This window comes from Thalassophryne amazonica, chromosome 1, assembly GCF_902500255.1.
Source record: "Thalassophryne amazonica chromosome 1, fThaAma1.1, whole genome shotgun sequence".
NCBI classification, from domain to species: Eukaryota; Metazoa; Chordata; class Actinopteri; order Batrachoidiformes; family Batrachoididae; genus Thalassophryne; species Thalassophryne amazonica.
Window position 1 is genome coordinate 51,578,076 of NC_047103.1, and position 18,533 is coordinate 51,596,608.

At 43.4% G+C, this 18,533-nt stretch overlaps 1 protein-coding gene across 1 annotated transcript in view; it reads left to right on the forward strand.

The window, feature by feature from the left end:
* The window catches only part of prex2 (phosphatidylinositol-3,4,5-trisphosphate-dependent Rac exchange factor 2), a 432,315-nt gene that overhangs the window by 330,173 nt on the left and 83,609 nt on the right, over positions 1–18,533 (forward strand). Inside the window, exons 30-35 of the mRNA XM_034169827.1 lie at positions 606–734; positions 2,417–2,458; positions 5,545–5,642; positions 7,559–7,705; positions 16,995–17,097; positions 18,343–18,486. Coding sequence (XP_034025718.1) covers positions 606–734; positions 2,417–2,458; positions 5,545–5,642; positions 7,559–7,705; positions 16,995–17,097; positions 18,343–18,486 — 663 coding nt within the window. The remainder of the gene's footprint in view (positions 1–605; positions 735–2,416; positions 2,459–5,544; positions 5,643–7,558; positions 7,706–16,994; positions 17,098–18,342; positions 18,487–18,533) is intronic.

Below are 18,533 nucleotides of genomic sequence, written 5' to 3' on the forward strand. Positions count from 1 at the left end.
GTAAGGCGTGACAGACCGGTGGTCAGCGGGTTTAGTTCCAGCTGATCATGTCATGGATGAGTTCCCCTCAATTCAAAGTAGTCCTCAAGATGTAAATCACCTGCTGATATGATCAGTTAGAATGAAAACCTTCAAATTGTTGCCACTTATTGGCTCATAGTTGCCCAGCCCTGATGAAGGCTGACTAATCAGGTCCATGACAAACTGACGTGATTTGCTGCCACCAATTAAATTTTTTAAATCATCTTTAATGACTAACATTTGTGGATTTAATATTCTTTGAACATTCTTTTCCCATTGTATTTCTTAAAGTATGTTTAGAGACCAAAGACTGGGGGAGAGAACAGGGGAAAAACTGATGAGGCGAGCTTTATCTCTGTATTTCGAAGAGGAATTGATGACTAAAGTTGCAGCGGGGAAGAAAAATGAAATAGTATGTCTGTGAGAGGAACAGAACTCTGACTAATTAATAATGCAAGAGGTGGACAAAGGCGGCTTGTCAGATGTGATCTGTTTTCTCTATGCAAAGTGTGCCTTAAAAGTGATGCTAATAAATTCACATCATTCCACTGGGAAAGTCTGACTTCTGTTTTTGTGTGTCTTAGAGTTTCAGCAGGAGATGGAAGCCAAAGTGAACTGCACAAAGAAGCTGCGCCTTCATGTCAAACAGGATCCCTGGAACCTACCCACTAGTGTTCAGGCCCTCACACAAACGATTGCTAAATGTGTGGAAGGTCAGTGTGCACCTGAGCGGTCCCAAACATGTTTAAAACACACATACAGCATGTCTTCTTTCACACGTTTAGACACTAAACAATGTTTATCAGGAGAATACACTTTAAGTTGAATATGGTGTTTATCTTTCACCTGGTGTAAACCGGTGAACAACACAAGGCAAGTTTCATTGCTAGTTTCCAGCTGGTGTCATTTTCACGCTCAGTACCTTCTAAACCGCAATTCCACATGTAGCAGTGTACATGTGTGCAAAACTGAGATGTGGTCAATCACAGAGCTGAAAAGATTTACCTTTAGATGAACAAACCCCAGATCTGAAGTTTAGTACTATGTATTTCTTTCTGTTAAAAACCAATGCAGCTCTCAGATGTGCCTTACATAAGCGGGTTCACAAGCCACGTACACCCTGCTTTTCAGCACATTTCATTGCAATCACCCGCAACATTGCATTAGCAGAATGACACATTATGACCTCTGCAGAGATAAAAAGCTGAAGGATGAAAAAATCATTTTAAGAGAGAGCTGTCTCTCCCTCTCTCTTGCTGTCTCTCTCCCTTTCTTGCTGTCTCTCTCCCTCTGTCTATCTGTCACATATGCACACGTATATCTGCACACTTCGGAAACACATATACACAATAATGTGTGAATTTGGCATTAGCATCTGCAGTGTGAGATTGCAAAGTGAGGTGATGTTTGTGACAGAGAAAATCTGACCCCCCCCAACCCCAACTCTGTCTGTCTGACACAGGCGACATTATATGCTGTATAACAAAAGACAAAATTACGAAGTAAGTGTAAACATTCAAGTTGCAGAACTTCACTTTACTGTTTCACCGTTTCACCTCAGGAAGCTTTGGTGGCCACTGTCCATCCAGTACCCGGCTTGGTGTTGATATTTCCCTCCGTTTAGGTTGCAGTGTGCCCTCATGTGCCCCAAATGGAGTTGTACTTACTGGTTAACTCGTTTTTGCATCCACCGTCAAACTAGCAACTTATACCTCTCCTGCTTTTCATCACAGTTTTTGGACAAAATGATGAACTCTGTTACAATTATGTAGTGCAAGATTTTCCAGAGTGCATCCTTCCTGCAGCTTTAAAACAAAAACCATCCCGGGATACACATGGTAAAGCTGGAGCTGAAAGCCTGCATCTTGCCAAACCGAAGACCTATTACATGTGTGGTTTTGTGTTTGTTGGCGCACACTGAAAACACAAACACGCAGACATGTACGCACACACTAACGCAGACGCACCAAACCCACAGCTGGCCTTATAACACTCCCACAAAAGGTGAGCTGAAGGTCACGAGTGAAAAAGTGCAAATAAGCGCAGTTGATATTAATGTGCTGCCTGGGTTATGTACACTACATTTTTTCTACTGCTCACCATGATGGCTTTTTGATTTCAGTGCGTCTCGCAGTCAAGCTCCCCGTGGTTCTGATGTGACTATAAACCAGTGTAGATTTATGTTATTATCTTTGCCTGCGGCTGGTTTTTATGATGTGTTTTTCTTATATGTGAGGATAAACAGCTCCACAGCTTAGATGTGCAGTTTTAGGCCAATTTTTATGGCCTTATGGGGCCGAGTTTATAGTTTAGGTCATACCATCACAGGCAAACTGAAATACTTTTGGGGATGTTTGTGTGGTTATTAATTTGCTTTTATTTGCTTTTCTATTAGAGGTGAAGACACGGCTGCTATTGGTCTTACTTCAGTACACAGGTCAGTTTGCAGTTGTTACACACTGAAACAATGTGGCTTAGTCTAGTATTGTTTTAAAAATAACTATAAACATGCAGTAATAAGTGTAAACTAATAAATTATTAAGATTTAAATAATGGGCTCAGTCATCATTTATTTACGGTGCTCAGTATCTTTTACCTTAGTTACCTTCAATACCCTTCATAAATGATATAGTTAAGTCACAGTTAAGTCTTAACTGATGCCAGTGAATGTACCCTTGTTGTAAAGTGTTACATTTTTGTCTTATAGCAGAAATATGAAAAACAACTTTTCACAAACTTAGTGAAAAGATCAATCATGCTTTGGAAAAGATGCCAAAGCTTTAAGACATGATCCAGCTAAAGGGGTGAACCAAGAAAATTAAAAAAAAATCTGTTAGTGCAGCACAGAGAGATTTGTCCAACTCCTTCACTGCATGCAGATACACTTCTGATAGCGGAACCTTTGAAGTCATTAAAAGCCTTGATCATAGTCTTAGTTCTGAACAATCGCAAACCCAGACACTCCAATTCCTTACTCATCTTCTCAAGTGTTGCAATCAAAGTATCTACTGATTCTGCAAAGATCACATCATCTGCAACGTCAAGGTTACTAAACCTGTTCTCACCAACAATGGCACCTAAAGAGCTGGTTTCCACAACCTTACCAAACACCCAGTCCATGCAATCACTGTACAGTGTAAGATCCAGAACTCATCCCTGAGGAACGCCAGTTTTCAGTGGGAAAAATTCTGAGATTCTGCCCCCGCTCCACACTAACAGTATTTGTGTATAGGCTGGATATTATGTCCATACCTTTTTGGGGATTCCACAATTCCTCAGGATTGCGCAGAGCACAGCCCGATCAGCTTAGGCCTGGTTCACACGGCAGGATAATTAGGCCGATATCGGACCCGATCTTCCCCTTCCGACAATCTTAAGGATGCCCCAACAATCGTGATGACGCTAAATATAATCTTATCAGATATTCCTGCTGTGTGTGGTGTGTTAAGAGCGCTCTGATCTGCTCGGAAGGACGTCAGGAGCGCTCCGATCACAAATCGGGGATATTCAACATGTTGGATTTTTTTGGCCCGATATCGCAGCGTGTGTTGTGTCCTCCGACCAAAACGAGCTCGCAGCCTGCTGAATGTGACGTGCAGCCAATCAGAAAGCGAGGTGACGGACGTACGGAGCAGAAAATAAAATCAAAACAGCTGTTCTGACTTACCAGAAAGTCCGGTGGTCGCGCTGTCTCCACTCCTTTTAAGAACACCTTTTCTTTTTCTTTTTGTATCGTTTTTTCCCTCTGTTGTAAATAGTCCACAAAGTACCTCTGTTTGTTTACTCTGAAGTCACGTTTAATCTCGAGAGATTTTGCGAGATTTCCTGTCTGAGCTGTGAATGTTCGTGTGTGAAATCTGTTCATGTGTGGTGTTGTTGTCCTTACCGTGTGGCTGCACACCACACACTGTACGACCAAACCTGTTAGATCCATGATTTTTTACCTTCACGTGTGTGGTCTCTAAGGTTTTGGAAAGCTAAAGATAATTTTAAAATCCTGTCGTGTGAACTAGGCTTAAGGGTAGTGTTTCACTGATGTGCGACTGGTGGAGAGGACGGAGAGGCAGAAAATTGAGTGAAAACAGGCAAAAGACGATAACTTTCTCATGTGGACGTGAATGTCGAGTGGCACTGGCATGGTCTTTGTAGGCTCAAGGATTTTGTGTGTGAATACCACGTGGCAACTCTCACGGATGTTCAGCTCCACTGCCGTGGCTGAAACGATGACATGTTTGTGCACGCTGTGCTCAGGAAGGCCGTGGACTATTATATTGTTATGTGAAAGCGGCTGTGAAAATTCCCCCGACTTCAGGCAGAAAAAGCACCTTAAATAATAAATCTGGTCCGTGCACGCGTGCCCAGCTGGTGGCCACCGAACAGGACCATTAAACTTAAATTCACTTCTGTCCCCAGAAAAATAAATAAATAAGCAACAAATCCGGCCCGTGGAAATTGTCCATGGCCAGGATGTGTCCAACGTGCTCAGACTGCAGAGCAGGGTGGCTGGAGTCTGCTGGAGTGTTCAGGCGCTTCCAGAAGTGCTGTTCATTTCTGATCATATAAAAGAAAAAGTGTGTGCTAACACCTCACAAGTTGCTTCACATGTGGCACACGTTCTGAGTTGCAGAGAGGACGTGGTGAGGGGTACGAGGAGCACGCCTGACGATGTAGCAAGGGAGTTCATCACGGGGAATTGTTTTGGTCTTTTCAAAAATCAAGCGATGCATAGGCACCACCCCACAATGAAGGTGGGGACAGTGAACATCTGCGACCCTTCCGCCGAACTGCACAAGTTTCCTCGCAGATGTTGTTCGCAGCCCAGTGAAATACTACTCTTAATAGAACACTATGAAACTTGACACATGCTGCAGAGAAGCAATGATGATGATATATTTCTTCTTTCTTTTTTAAAAAATTTCAGCTCTCAAGAGCACAAACTCAAAGCAGCGTCACAATGAACACATTTGACAGATCACCCTGGATGTCCCTGTGCATCACGACATTATTGCTGTTATTCTCCTTTAAAAACCTGCAGACAAAACAAACTAAGAAGAAATATTAAAACTTTACAAAGTGTGGAAATATTGGCAAATCATGTCAGAGGGTTTTACATACATTTCACTATGAGACATTATTTTTTTCTTAGAGGTTCATGAACTCTTTTTAAACGCAGTGGATTGTTGAACTTTTATAGGAGGTCTATTTTTCATAAATTATGGCAGTTAATTATTTTCTACTTGGTCACATCTGCCATTTGCTCTCATTTTTTCCTGATGCAATATTTAATACCCAGGAGATGGAAAAAAAGGGGCCCAGACTTTATGTCACCTTCTGCAAATTTGAAAAATTGTCACAGCACAGTGAGCTGACACCCCCCCCCCCCCCCCACACACACACTCACACAAAGTCTGTTTAATTATCATAAATTCTCTCTCTCTCTCTCTCTCTCTCTCTCTCTCTCTCTCTCTCTCTCTCTCTCTCTCTCTCTCTCTCTCTCTCTCATCATTTTTGTTTGTCTTCTAGATTCAGAGATCCAGCTGCGAAGAGATATGGTTTTTTGTCAGTCTCTAGTTGCAGTTGTTTGTGCCTTCTCAGAACACCTCTTGGCTGTTCTCAACCAGGTAAATTATTCAGTATATTTGTTCTGTGTGGAGCTGTTAAACAAAACCAAAAACTAGTGCACCACACTCGTAGAGCGCAAACCTCCGCCATCACTAGTTTTCAGTTCCACAAAATTCTTACCTTTCAAGAAAAACCTTTTAAGGTCAAAGTCCTGTTAGAAAGTGGCTTTTCATAAGCTAAATTAGATGTGATCAAATGTCAGGAGTATGTATTTAGTTCATGCACTTGAATTGAACTTTTTTGTGGCGTTGTTAGGTGTTTTTTTGTTTTTGTTTTTACTTTTTTGGTTTCTGAATTCTTTTTCAGATAATTTTCACAGAACACTGGTTATCTTTGCTTTGCACAATTTGTCATTGCTTTTTAGCACTTGGTTTCCAACTGGTAACTGGAAGATAGACAAACAGGCATAAAATTGGAGCTGCCATCCAATTTTGGTGGTGTAGGTAAATCCATAACAGAAAAATGAGAGTGACTGAGGCAGTTTTGATTGAGGTATAATGCAGAATGTACACCAAATGGGCTTTTCAATATCAAATTCAAATGTCCACAAAATCCACAATCCGGGTCAAATCCGGTGTCGCAGACTGAACGGTCCCCCCCTAAAAATTGGTCTGCACATGCACCGAAGGAGATGTGTTGCACTGCATGAGGCAAATGGTGGTCACACCAGATACTGACTGGTATCCCCCCCCCAATAAAACAAAACTGCACCTTTCAGAGTGGCCTTTTATTGTGGGCAGTCTAAGGCACACCTGTGCACTAATCATGGTGTCTAATCAGCATCCTGATATGGCACACCTGTGAGGTGGGATGGATTATCTCAGCAAAGGAGAAGTGCTCACTATCACAGATTTAGACTGGTTTGTGAACAATATTTGAGGGAAATGGTGATATTGTGTATGTGGAAAAAGTTTTAGATCTTTGAGTTCATCTCATACAAAATTGGAGCAAAACCAAAAGTGTTGCGTTTATATTTTTGTTGAGTATATAATGTAAAATATTAAATGGGTTTTCACTGTTAAATTTAAATGGCCACAAAATCTGTAATCTGGATCAGATCCGGATCAAACTTTGTCAGTTGTTAAAGGATACCATCCAAATATGAAAGAAATTTGATCTTTTTTGACAGAGGTATAAATTTTTGAAAATGCGTTCAATATTAAAGATGGGGATTTTTTCCAGTTTTCCAAGATTTTTTTCCAAGATTTCTGACTTTGACTTTTGACCTATGACCTTGAAAATTGAATCACTTCTTGCCTATCAGGATATGAATCTTCAGTAAAAAATTCATAATGATATATGAAAATTGTGGGCTCCAGGCTGTTTACAAACAGACAAACAAACAAACAAAAAGGGGTGAAAACACAACCTCCTCAAAAAGGGGTGAAAACACAACCTCCTCAACAAAACATAATCCCCTCCAACTATGGTGGTGGAGGTAAAAAAGAAAATGGCCCTAAGGGGTGGGGCTATGAGAGAGCAATCATGCAGTTTTTAACCAACAAAGAATATTTCTCCCTCTACACTGCACTTAAACAATTTAAGGAATCTGGAGGAATTTCAGTGCATAAAGGGCATGAGCACAAGGGCGCATTCATCAATAGTTGATATACCCTCATGGGCAAGAGATTACTTTGGGAAACCTTTGTCAATCACTACAATTGGTTGAAGTTTTGAATGTGCCCCATGTTTTCAGTGCACTTTGCAAAGGACAGTATTAGGGGACTTTTATGTAATTATGAGACGTGTCACTTATTTTCAGCTCCTTATGAAACTATCATGAGGCAAATTAGACTATAGTGGGCTGACAGCGTCCTTACAAAATAGTAAATAATAGAAACAGAGATAATTTTGTTCATTTGTGTCATACTTTACCTCAGTCCGACTTGTAAGCACTTTAATTGTCCCTTTTTAGTTCCACAATGTGGCCGTGGAGTCTGAGCAGGACATTCCAGACACCCAGGACCTTCAGGAGGCCCAAGAAGCCAGTCGTCGTTGGTTGGACCAGATCTCCACCGCTGGGCTGCTGTTCCACTTCCAGTCCCTCTTATCCCCCAACCTGGTGTGCATAAAGGCAGACCTCACCTATATGTTACGCACACCTTTTATTGTCCTGAACAAACACACACACACACACACCACTGACAAACTGATCTAGTTTTGGATTTGTGGACATTCAGGGGTGTTGCACTTTGTTGTATAAGACACAGACTTAATGTCTTCCTGGATGATTGACTTGTGCACCGTGTGCATGTCTGGCACATTCATCATGACTTCATAAAAGAATATAAATATTATATGAATCAGAAACTTGCAGGGTATGAATTATGCAGCATGCCACATTATAGCTTTTTAATAGATTTCCTGTGAAGAAGGTGCGAGTTGCACACACAGTAGGTGCAAATCAGTAACATATGCTGAGATGAAGAGGCGCCCAGTCTGCCCAGTGCCAGTGGTGGCACTGACTAAATCACTGAGGTGTGCCACTGATCTCCTGAGCCAGATCCCACAGTTCACGTCCCTCCTCTTTTACTCGAGTAACGTAAAGCCTCTTTGTCAGCTCAGCAGTTACTGTATCAGCCAGAACTGATGTTTGGGGATATTGTGGGAAAAACCTCAAAGCTTACATTAAGAAACTTATACTGTTATGTCTGATTATGATTAAAAACAGCCAACAAACAAAACCAAAATAATCCCCTTTGATATGTTCTAAAATATAAAAATAATAAACATTGCATTTATTTTTCATAATGTACTGGTTGAATGACCTTCATGAAATGAGGTTGTAATACTTTGTGAAATCCTGGTTTCAAAGAGAAAAGCTTGAATTTCTGTTTTTATTTATTTTTTTTTTTTTAAAGCAGTCGTTACCCGTTTTGTAACCACGGCTGGGCTACGACCAGAAAGAAGCAGATATTAACCCCTTTTCCTTTTTCTTTTTTTTAATTTCCTGGAATATCAATATCTGAACTTGGAAATAAAACACAAGAACCATTTTTGAAAGCAAAATAAAATTTGATTCCAGTATTTCTAAAATAGAATCTACAAATCAGTTTTGAAATTTAATGAGGAGCTTCCCTTGCATTCTGATGGAAAGTCAGCTACAACATTTTGTCCATGTGTTGGTTGTCTTTATGCTTGAACCAAGCACGTAGTTGCCATCCTGTTGAGGATCCCATTGGCTGGAGAAGGCCAAGGTGATGCCCATGTTTCACATGGCTGCTGTAGAGAGATGGTTACTTTTGAGAGATGGGGATGGACCACATGTCTGCCTGGGTTGTTGCCTTCCAGGACCCAAAGTGGTTAAGTGGTGTGGTGACACGCCGCACCAGTGGATGATCCTTGACTGGACTTGACTTTATTTGATCTATAACATCATTATATCTATAATTTATAGTGTACAGTTGTTTCAGGCACAGTAACACTTTTGTGGGCTTTTATTGAATAATGAGTATCTCATCTCACCCACCTTTTTGTGTTGATGTGTGTTTGTTGGCTGCTTGGTTGAACTGTTTGCCACTAATTAGAAGGCTGGAAGTACATTACTACAATTGTGTTTTCACCCGTGTCTGTCTGTTTGACTGTCCACTGTCTGAGTGGTTGCTGCCAGATTTGTACTGGGTAGAACTCAGTCCTTGGAGGGACATAATACATTATGTTTGGGTGAAAACCAGGATCCAGTGGGAGGGGGACGACAGTTTCACAAAGTAAGTTGAAAATTGTTGAATAACCCAGTTTTGCTAATATTATACTAAGTGAAATTCATTGCACATGGTAATTAAGCAGTTTCTGCAAAAAAAGTAAAATCTTGCTTTAGGTAATAATGTATCTCTTTATTAGCATAGTTTGCTTTCTCCTATGTATTGAAGTATCACATTCTTTATTGTTCTTGGAGGTTAATTTGTTTTTTCATGTTATATGGTTTGGAGTTCACATGGTTGAAGGATTTGTTGCACTTTGGTGGTGATATGAACTCGTCTGGGTTCACCTTACTTTTGGGGGTGGGGAGGCTGGGCAGGGGTGTAAAGTCTGTACAAGGAAAAAGAGCAGTTTAGTTTAATCTCTGTGGCTTGGGAACAGTGTGACCTAATTCATATTTCACATTAGCATTTCTCTCCAAGTCATTAACAAAGTATTCACCTGATGTAACTAAAAGACTTTTAAGTATTCATTTAAAAAAATGTAAATGGTTAGTCGTGAAAATGTGAAAAAATAGCATTTAATGTGAGAGGTGTTTAGTTTTTGTCTCTTTCTCTGGTTTGGCTGGGAACTGGGGAGACAGAAAACAATTTTAACTTCTACTACTGGGCATGCTTTCATCAAGTCCCCAGAAATCGCTGATGCTTTTTCTCTCCTGTTTCCGCCATGCTTGTTCACGCATTTACTCTTTGTTTCCCTTAATTTCTTGAGACGTTTCTCTTTCAAGTGTCCCCGTGGAAGAAAACAGGGTCTCAGGACCTGCGAGTGATTCCAGTAACATCTCAGAGTGCTGCTTTTTAGGCCACCACTTGAAAGGCAGCGTGAGATAAGTGGAGACATTGTGGGGGTGTGCATCGCTGTTGGTATATTGGCCTGCAGTCAGTTGACCTAATCTGCACCGTCTTAAGTGGAAAGCCGATGCTGAGAATCCAATCTCAGTATGCCTCAGTCTAGACCTCAGTCAGTATACCCCCCCCCCCCCCCCCCCAAAAAAAAAAGTATAACAGCCTTCTCAGTTAAGCTGGGCTTATACTGTGCGAGTTTTGGCCCTTTTTGAGCCGATTTTTCACTCGTGCGAGAATTTTTTGGATCGCGCCGAGTTTCACCTTAATCGCACTCCTACATCGTGCAGCGTACAGTTGTGCTCAAAGGTTTGCATACTCTGGCAGAATTTTTGCTTTTTTGGCCATTTTTAAGAGAGAGAATATGAATGAGTAGGGGTATGTAAACTTTTGATCGGGGTCATTTGGGTAGTTGTCATTTTGATTTAAAAAAGAGGAAACACAGTTGTTTGACAATAAATGGCTTCACCCAACCACTAACCATGAGTGAAAAAAAAAGTTTTTGTGTTGTCTGTTGTGTGGGCCACCTGAAGAGGAGGTACTGCTGGCCAACACCAGAGGGTGCCCTGCCTGTCGTCGGGTTTCAGGCACCAGAGGGTGTAGTCGCCTCACAGGAGCCCCAGGAGCCCGGAGCTGACAGCTGTCAGTCATCACCTCATCATCATCACGTACCATAAAAGCCTGGGAGAGACATCACAACTCCGCCGAGTGCAAGTTCCACTATACTTCTTTGTCCATCCTGGGGTTCATCATCTCCTCCAACTCCGTCGCACCTGATCCGGCCAAGGTAGCGGCGGTGAGAGATTGGCCACAACCGGCAAGCCGTAGGAAGCTGCAACAGTTCCTTGGCTTCGCAAATTTCTACAGGAGGTTCATCAAGGGCTACAGTCAGGTGGTTGGTCCCCTGACAGCCCTGACCTCTCCAAAAGTCCCCTTCACCTGGTTGGATCGGTGCGAAGCCACGTTTAGGGAGTTGAAACGCCGGTTCTCGACTGCGCCAGTTCTGGTGCAGCCCGATCCTAACCGCCAGTTTATAGTTGAAGTGGATGCCTCTGATTCAGGGATAGGAGCCATGCTGTCCCAGAGCGGGGAGTCCGATAAGGTTCTCCACCCTTGTGCCTATTTTTCCCGCAGGTTGACCCCAGCAGAACGGAACTATGACGTCGGCAATCGGGAGCTCCTGGCGGTGAAAGAGGCCCTGGAGGAGTGGAGACACTTGTTGGAGGGAGCTGTGGTTCCATTCACGGTTTTCACTGACCATCGGAACCTGGAGTACATCCGGACCGCTAAGCGTCTGAACCCCAGGCAAGCCCGTTGGTCACTGTTCTTTGGACGTTTTGACTTCCGGATCACCTACTGCCCCGGGACCAAAAACCAACGGTCTGACGCACTGTCCCGGGTGCATGAAGAGGAGGTCAGAACAGAGCTGTCGGATCCACCTGACACCGTCATCCCGGAGTCCGCTATCGTCGCCACCCTCACGTGGGACGTGGAAAATATCGTCAGGGAGGCCCTGACGCGTCACCCGGACCCCGGCGGTGGACCATCGAACAGATTGTACGTCCCACCAGACACAAGAGCTGCGGTCCTGGACTTCTGTCATGGTTCCAAGCTCTCCTGCCACCCAGGGGTGCAAAGAACCATGGCAGTGGTCCGGCAGCGATTCTGGTGGGCATCAATGGAAGCCGATGTCCGGGAGTATGTCCGAGCCTGCACCACCTGTGCCAGGGGCGAGGCAGTTCATCAAGCAGAGAGAGGACTCCTCCAGCCGTTGCCGGTGCCTCGACGCCCCTGGTCCCATATAGGTCTGGACTTCGTTACGGGTCTCCCTGCGTCCCAGGGTATGACGACCATCATGACGATAGTGGACAGATTCTCCAAGACGGCCCACTTCGTGGCCCTCCCGAAGCTCCCGACGGCCCAGGAGACTGCAGACCTCCTGGTCCACCACGTCGTGCGTCTGCATGGTATCCCCACGAACATTGTCTCAGACCGTGGTCCCCAGTTCTCCTCGCAAGTCTGGAGGAGTTTCTGTAGGGAACTGGGGGCCACCGTGAGCCTCTCGTCCGGGTACCACCCACAGACGAATGGACAAGCAGAGCGGGCTAATCAAGATCTGGAGCAGGCCCTAAGATGTGTGACCTCCGCGCACCCGACAGCCTGGAGTCAACATCTGGCCTGGATCGAGTACGCCCACAACAGCCAAGTCTCATCGGCGACCGGCCTCTCCCCCTTCGAAGCGTGCTTGGGGTACCAGCCCTCATTGTTTCCGGCTGTGGAGGGAGAGGTCAATCAATCAATCAATCAATCAATTTTTTTTATATAGCGCCAAATCACAACAAACAGTTGCCCCAAGGCGCTTTATATTGTAAGGCAAGGCCATACAATAATTATGTAAAACCCCAACGGTCAAAACGACCCCCTGTGAGCAAGCACTTGGCTACAGTGGGAAGGAAAAACTCCCTTTTAACAGGAAGAAACCTACAGCAGAACCAGGCTCAGGGAGGGGCAGTCTTCTGCTGGGACTGGTTGGGGCTGAGGGAGAGAACCAGGAAAAAGACATGCTGTGGAGGGGAGCAGAGATCGATCACTAATGATTAAATGCAGAGTGGTGCATACAGAGCAAAAAGAGAAAGAAACAGTGCATCATGGGAACCCCCCAGCAGTCTAAGTCTATAGCAGCATAACTAAGGGATGGTTCAGGGTCACCTGATCCAGCCCTAACTATAAGCTTTAGCAAAAAGGAAAGTTTTAAGCCTAATCTTAAAAGTAGAGAGGGTGTCTGTCTCCCTGATCTGAATTGGGAGCTGGTTCCACAGGAGAGGAGCCTGAAAGCTGAAGGCTCTGCCTCCCATTCTACTCTTACAAACCCTAGGAACTACAAGTAAGCCTGCAGTCTGAGAGCGAAGCGCTCTATTGGGGTGATATGGTACTACGTGGTCCCTAAGATAAGATGGGACCTGATTATTCAAAACCTTATAAGTAAGAAGAAGAATTTTAAATTCTATTCTAGAATTAACAGGAAGCCAATGAAGAGAGGCCAATATGGGTGAGATATGCTCTCTCCTTCTAGTCCCCGTTAGTACTCTAGCTGCAGCATTTTGAATTAACTGAAGGCTTTTCAGGGAACTTTTAGGACAACCTGATAATAATGAATTACAATAGTTCAGCCTAGAGGAAATAAATGCATGAATTAGTTTTTCAGCATCACTCTGAGACAGGACCTTTCTAATTTTAGAGATATTGCGTAAATGCAAAAAAGCAGTCCTACATATTTGTTTAATATGCGTATTGAATGACATATCCTGATCAAAAATGACTCCAAGATTTCTCACAGTATTACTAGAGGTCAGGATAATGCCATCCAGAGTAAGGATCTGGTTAGACACCATGTTTCTAAGATTTGTGGGGCCAAGTACAATAACTTCAGTTTTATCTGAGTTTAAAAGCAGGAAATTAGAGGTCATCCATGTCTTTATGTCTGTAAGACAATCCTGCAGTTTAGCTAATTGGCGTGTGTCCTCTGGCTTCATGGATAGATAAAGCTGGGTATCATCTGCGTAACAATGAAAATTTAAGCAATACCGTCTAATAATACTGCCTAAGGGAAGCATGTATAAAGTGAATAAAACTGGTCCTAGCACAGAACCTTGTGGAACTCCAGGTCCATGAGGTCGAGGTCCCCTCGGTCCAGGCCCACCTCAGGAGGTGCCGTCGGGTGTGGTGAACAGCCCGCTCTGCCCTTCTGAAAGCCCGGACGAGGGCGAAGGACCATGCAGTTTGCCGCCGCACCCCGGCCCCCGCTTACCAGCCTGGGCAGGAGGTCTGGCTGTCTACAAAGAACATTCCTCTGCACATAGACTCACCAAAGTTGATGGACAGATTTATCGGACCCTTTCCCATCATCAAAATCATCAGTCCAGCCGCAGTGAAGCTGAAACTCCCAGCTTCACTGCGGATTCATCCGGTATTTCATGTCTCAAAGATCAAGCCCTGCCACACATCCGACCTCTGCACCCCCGGACCAGCGCCGCCTCCTGCCCGCATCATCGACATGGAGCCTGCATGGACCGTAAGAAGGCTCCTTGATGTTCGCCAGAGGGGTCGGGGGTTCCAGTATTTGGTGGATTGGGAGGGGTACGGACCCAAAGAGCACTCCTGGGTGAAGAGGAGCTTCATCCTGGATCCGGCCCTCCTGGCCAACTTCTACCAACGACACCCCGACAAGCCTGGTCGGGCGCCAGGAGGCGCCCGTTGAGGGGGGGGTCCTGTTGTGTGGGCCGCCCGAAGAGGAGGTACTGCTGGCCAACACCAGAGGGCGCCCTGCCTGTCGTCGGGTTTCAGGCACCAGAGGGCGTAGTCGCCTCACAGGAGCCCGGATCTGACAGCTGTCAGTCATCACCTCATCATCATCACGTACCATAAAAGCCTGGGAGAGACATCACAACTCCGCCGAGTTATCAGCTTACCCGACAGGTAACCTACTCAGCCGTTTTGTGCCATTCGCACATTTATTGCTACTGATTTTTGCAGTCATAACCTTTGGTATACTCGCAGCTTGGAGCTGGGTTTGTGGAAGTTGGAAGGAGTTGGCATTTCCACTCCTCACTTTCCTTATCACTAAGTATACTGTTGGTACTGCATGTTCTCAGTGTTCCTGTTTCCTGGGAGTGGTGGATTTTTTCCCTCAGGAAGGAACTGTGATTTTTGCTGACTGTTGCTGGGTGTACACACACCCACCGTAACCTGTTTGTTTTTCCTGCCAGCAGTACCAGATCTGACAGCTGGGAGCAGTGGCCACCTGGGGACTCGGGATTTGGCGGCTCCGGTGTGTTGCAGGTCTCCGTTGGCGGTGAAACCTTGTGGGTCCCGGCTCTTCTCTGGATAAGGCGTCTTCTATCCTCGGGCCTGCCCACACATCACCTTCTTGTGGAACTTTTGATTGACAGACTAAAGCAGTATTTGACCTGTAGTGCACATTTGCAATATTAAATTGTATTTATTGGCATCTCTATTGTCCGTTCATTTACACCCCCTGTGTGGGTCTGTGTCTTACACTTTCCCAACATTGTCATTCATATTCTCTTAAAAATGGCCAAAAAAAAACAAAAATACTGCCAGGGTATGTAAACGCTTTAGTACAACTGTACATGGCATAACGAGCTGTGTTTAACATCTCACGACCACCTCTTGATCGGCAATCGTATGGTTGGATGAAAATCAAACCTGTATGATATTCTGGTCAGCCGTCGTGTGGGTATCCCGCTGCTGAAGCAGCGCTACAAGCGTCTGCGTGCTGATTACCTCTCGCAGTGTGCATGTGCAAACACCGGAGAGAGCATAAACAGTGATCATCTCTTTGGGAGAGCAGCTTCTATTTCTTTTTCCCCCTTATTCTTCAACTCATGTAAAGTCTTGTATTTTTTTTGTGTGTGTTTTTTGTTTTTAAACTTTGATGTCTCCCATCAAGGTTTTGTAAGAATAAGAAATGTAAATAAAGTTTGAAAAGAAAAAGAAAAAAATAGCTTCTGTTTACATTTTGCTTCTGGAAACACGAGTCTGTGTGATTTTTGAATGTACAGTGTGAGCAGTCAGATCGCATCAGAGCGTCAGGCCGTACAGTGTGCGAACATAAATCGAGCGCTGTGAACTTTTACACCCTGCCGTTTTGTCGCACGGTTTGAGCTGGAGCCGAGTACAACGATTGAAAATATCGTACAGTGTCCGCCCAGCATTAGTTAGGGATCGGATAAGGACTACACAAAGGGCAAAATTTTTAAAATATTCCAATCATCTCAAAAACTGTTCCATATTATTTGACTGATCATACAGATTAGAGAAAGCCATGGCTTGTACTATCTACTGCCTAAAGTTGTTGAGTTATGACAAAAGACAATAAAATTGGGGGGGGGGGGAATCAACATAAAAAACATCAATTTCAGTTTGTACAAAATGCAAAACTTAGTCACTCATGTTTGGGTAAATGGTGGCACAAATTATTGTTTGAGCAAATGGGATTTTCAGAAAAGAATAGTTTACACCATCTGTTATCTCTGTTTATTACAAAACAAAGAAAAAACAAGTTAGAAGTTATGGAGTCCAACTTTGGTGATTAAGTTTTCAAATTCGTGAAAACTAATCATTTTGGTTCAAGAAGAAATTTACATCACTTTTTACCCAAATTGGAACAACTTTTTTTTTTAACCCTGTATAAACTGCAAGTGGCCATTATTTGTTTTGGGGTTTTTTTGGCCATTTTTTTCCTGTTTTTTACCCAATACCTCAATACATTAGTTAGTACACTCTGTACTGTTTTGGAATCCTGATCATCAGACACATAATGTGATACACTTTTCAATGTGATTGGAATATTTTAAATTTCTGACCTCTGTATAATCCTTAATTGATCCCTACCTGGCTCAGGCTGCTCTGTGAAGGTTGTCATACATTTTCATGTAGTTTGTGGCCTACTGTGGCTGGAATGAACTGTTGTTTTTCTGCCTTAGGTGGTACCACAAACTTGCCTGACCCATGGATCATGTGTGTTTGTTTTATGTACATACTGTATATGGGCGGAGGGAAAAGTGTGTTTGTGATGGTGTGTCTTGTAAACCTGTTGCGGGTTGTCTGCTGTCACATGTGGACTGTCTCAAAAGTGTCTTTAGAAAAAGCCTTAATCCTGTGCCACTGCTGTGCTGTTTATCCCTCTGCCTGATGTGCACAGATAGAATCGAAGAGGGCACATCAACAACACAAAGTACTGAACCCAGCAGTGCTCCTGTCGTCTTACTGTGTTCTGTCTCTCTGCAGACTGATGAGCAGGCCATGTTGGAGGACACTCAGGTGGCCCTCATTGACTTGGAGAAGGTCACGTTCTGCTTCCAGCAGTTTGAAGGAGAGCCTCTAGTGGCCAGTATGTATACTTAATCTTTTATTTAACAATATCTGTTATTGGTTACTGATACATTTTGACATAATGGAGTTGACCTTTAAAGGGTACTGCTTCAGAAAGGACCTGTTTTTAGTCAGATGGCTTTGTCACTATCACCTTGGACAAGGAGGTACTGCAAAGTATTTCAACATTTATAGTACAAGATATCTTTAACTCCCCAGAAAAGGTGGCTTTGGTCCCTGGCATGAAAACATACAATTGTACAAAGTCTTAAGCCCCCTAGTGTTCTTGCTTGAATGTGGATTTTTATATTTTTGCTTCAGTGGTCAGGAAAAGATGGCAAATTTGAAAATTCCAAAAGCTGATTTAAGAAAAATTATAGATACTTGTTTTGATTTATTTTAAAAAACAAAACAGTATACTAAAGAATAGACCATTTCAATTAAGAAATTCAGATGCTTTATTTTATTTTGTCTTTAATCCTTAACACTCTGTCATAAATTAATTTGCATTTGTAAAATTTTCATTATTTTGCAGCATCTTTGCTTCATGAAATTTTAAAAAATCAGATTTGTCTTTATTACTACACAATTTTTTCATTGATATTCATCTTTTGAAAATATCACTTACTTACTTATCTTCAACCACTTACTCCAATTAAGGATCACGGGGGGCTGTAGCCTATCACAGCAGTGAAGGGACATGAGGTGGGATACACCCTAGACAGGGTGCCAGTCTGTCACAGGGCCACATATAGACAAACAAACACTTTAACACCCGCACACACAACTACTATCAATTTAAAGTTTTCAATTCACCTAATCAGCATGTCTTTGGATGTGGGAGGAAGCCGGAGCAGCTGAAGGGAACCTACGCAGGTGGGAATCAATCCCATGACCTTCTTGCTGTGAGGCAACAGTCCTAACCACTAAGCTACCTTGCTGCCCCCTTTTAAAAATATTTCAAACCCTAATTCAAGTCAAGCCCTCAGGAAAAAAAATGTAAAAAGTCTTGTCACAGGTCTTAACTATAACTTCTGACTGACCCACAAACAAACCAAAGGTCAGAATAATGTGAGGAAAGCTTCATATAATTTTACAGATGGAACTTGAGCCTTAATTCAACTCCAGCCTCCAAAAAGGCTGATCACAAATTAGATCTGGTTTAATACCATTTGGCTGAAAACTAAGATTTGATGGTGCTGTTATTAGTGATTATGAGGAAATGTCCTTGTAATCTAAACCATGCTCTCCTGTCATCTGGCAGACATGCCCATTTCATACCAGGTGGAAGGATCCCGGCAGGCCCTGAAGGTTTGCTTCCACTTGGAACGTTTCTACTTCTCTCAGCTGCCTCAAAGGCTGAAAAACGGTGGAGGCTTCAAAATCTACCCTGTGCTCTTCACACAAGGTACAACAAACCGATTCAGCAAATTTGATGTTCTTCGGCAATTAATA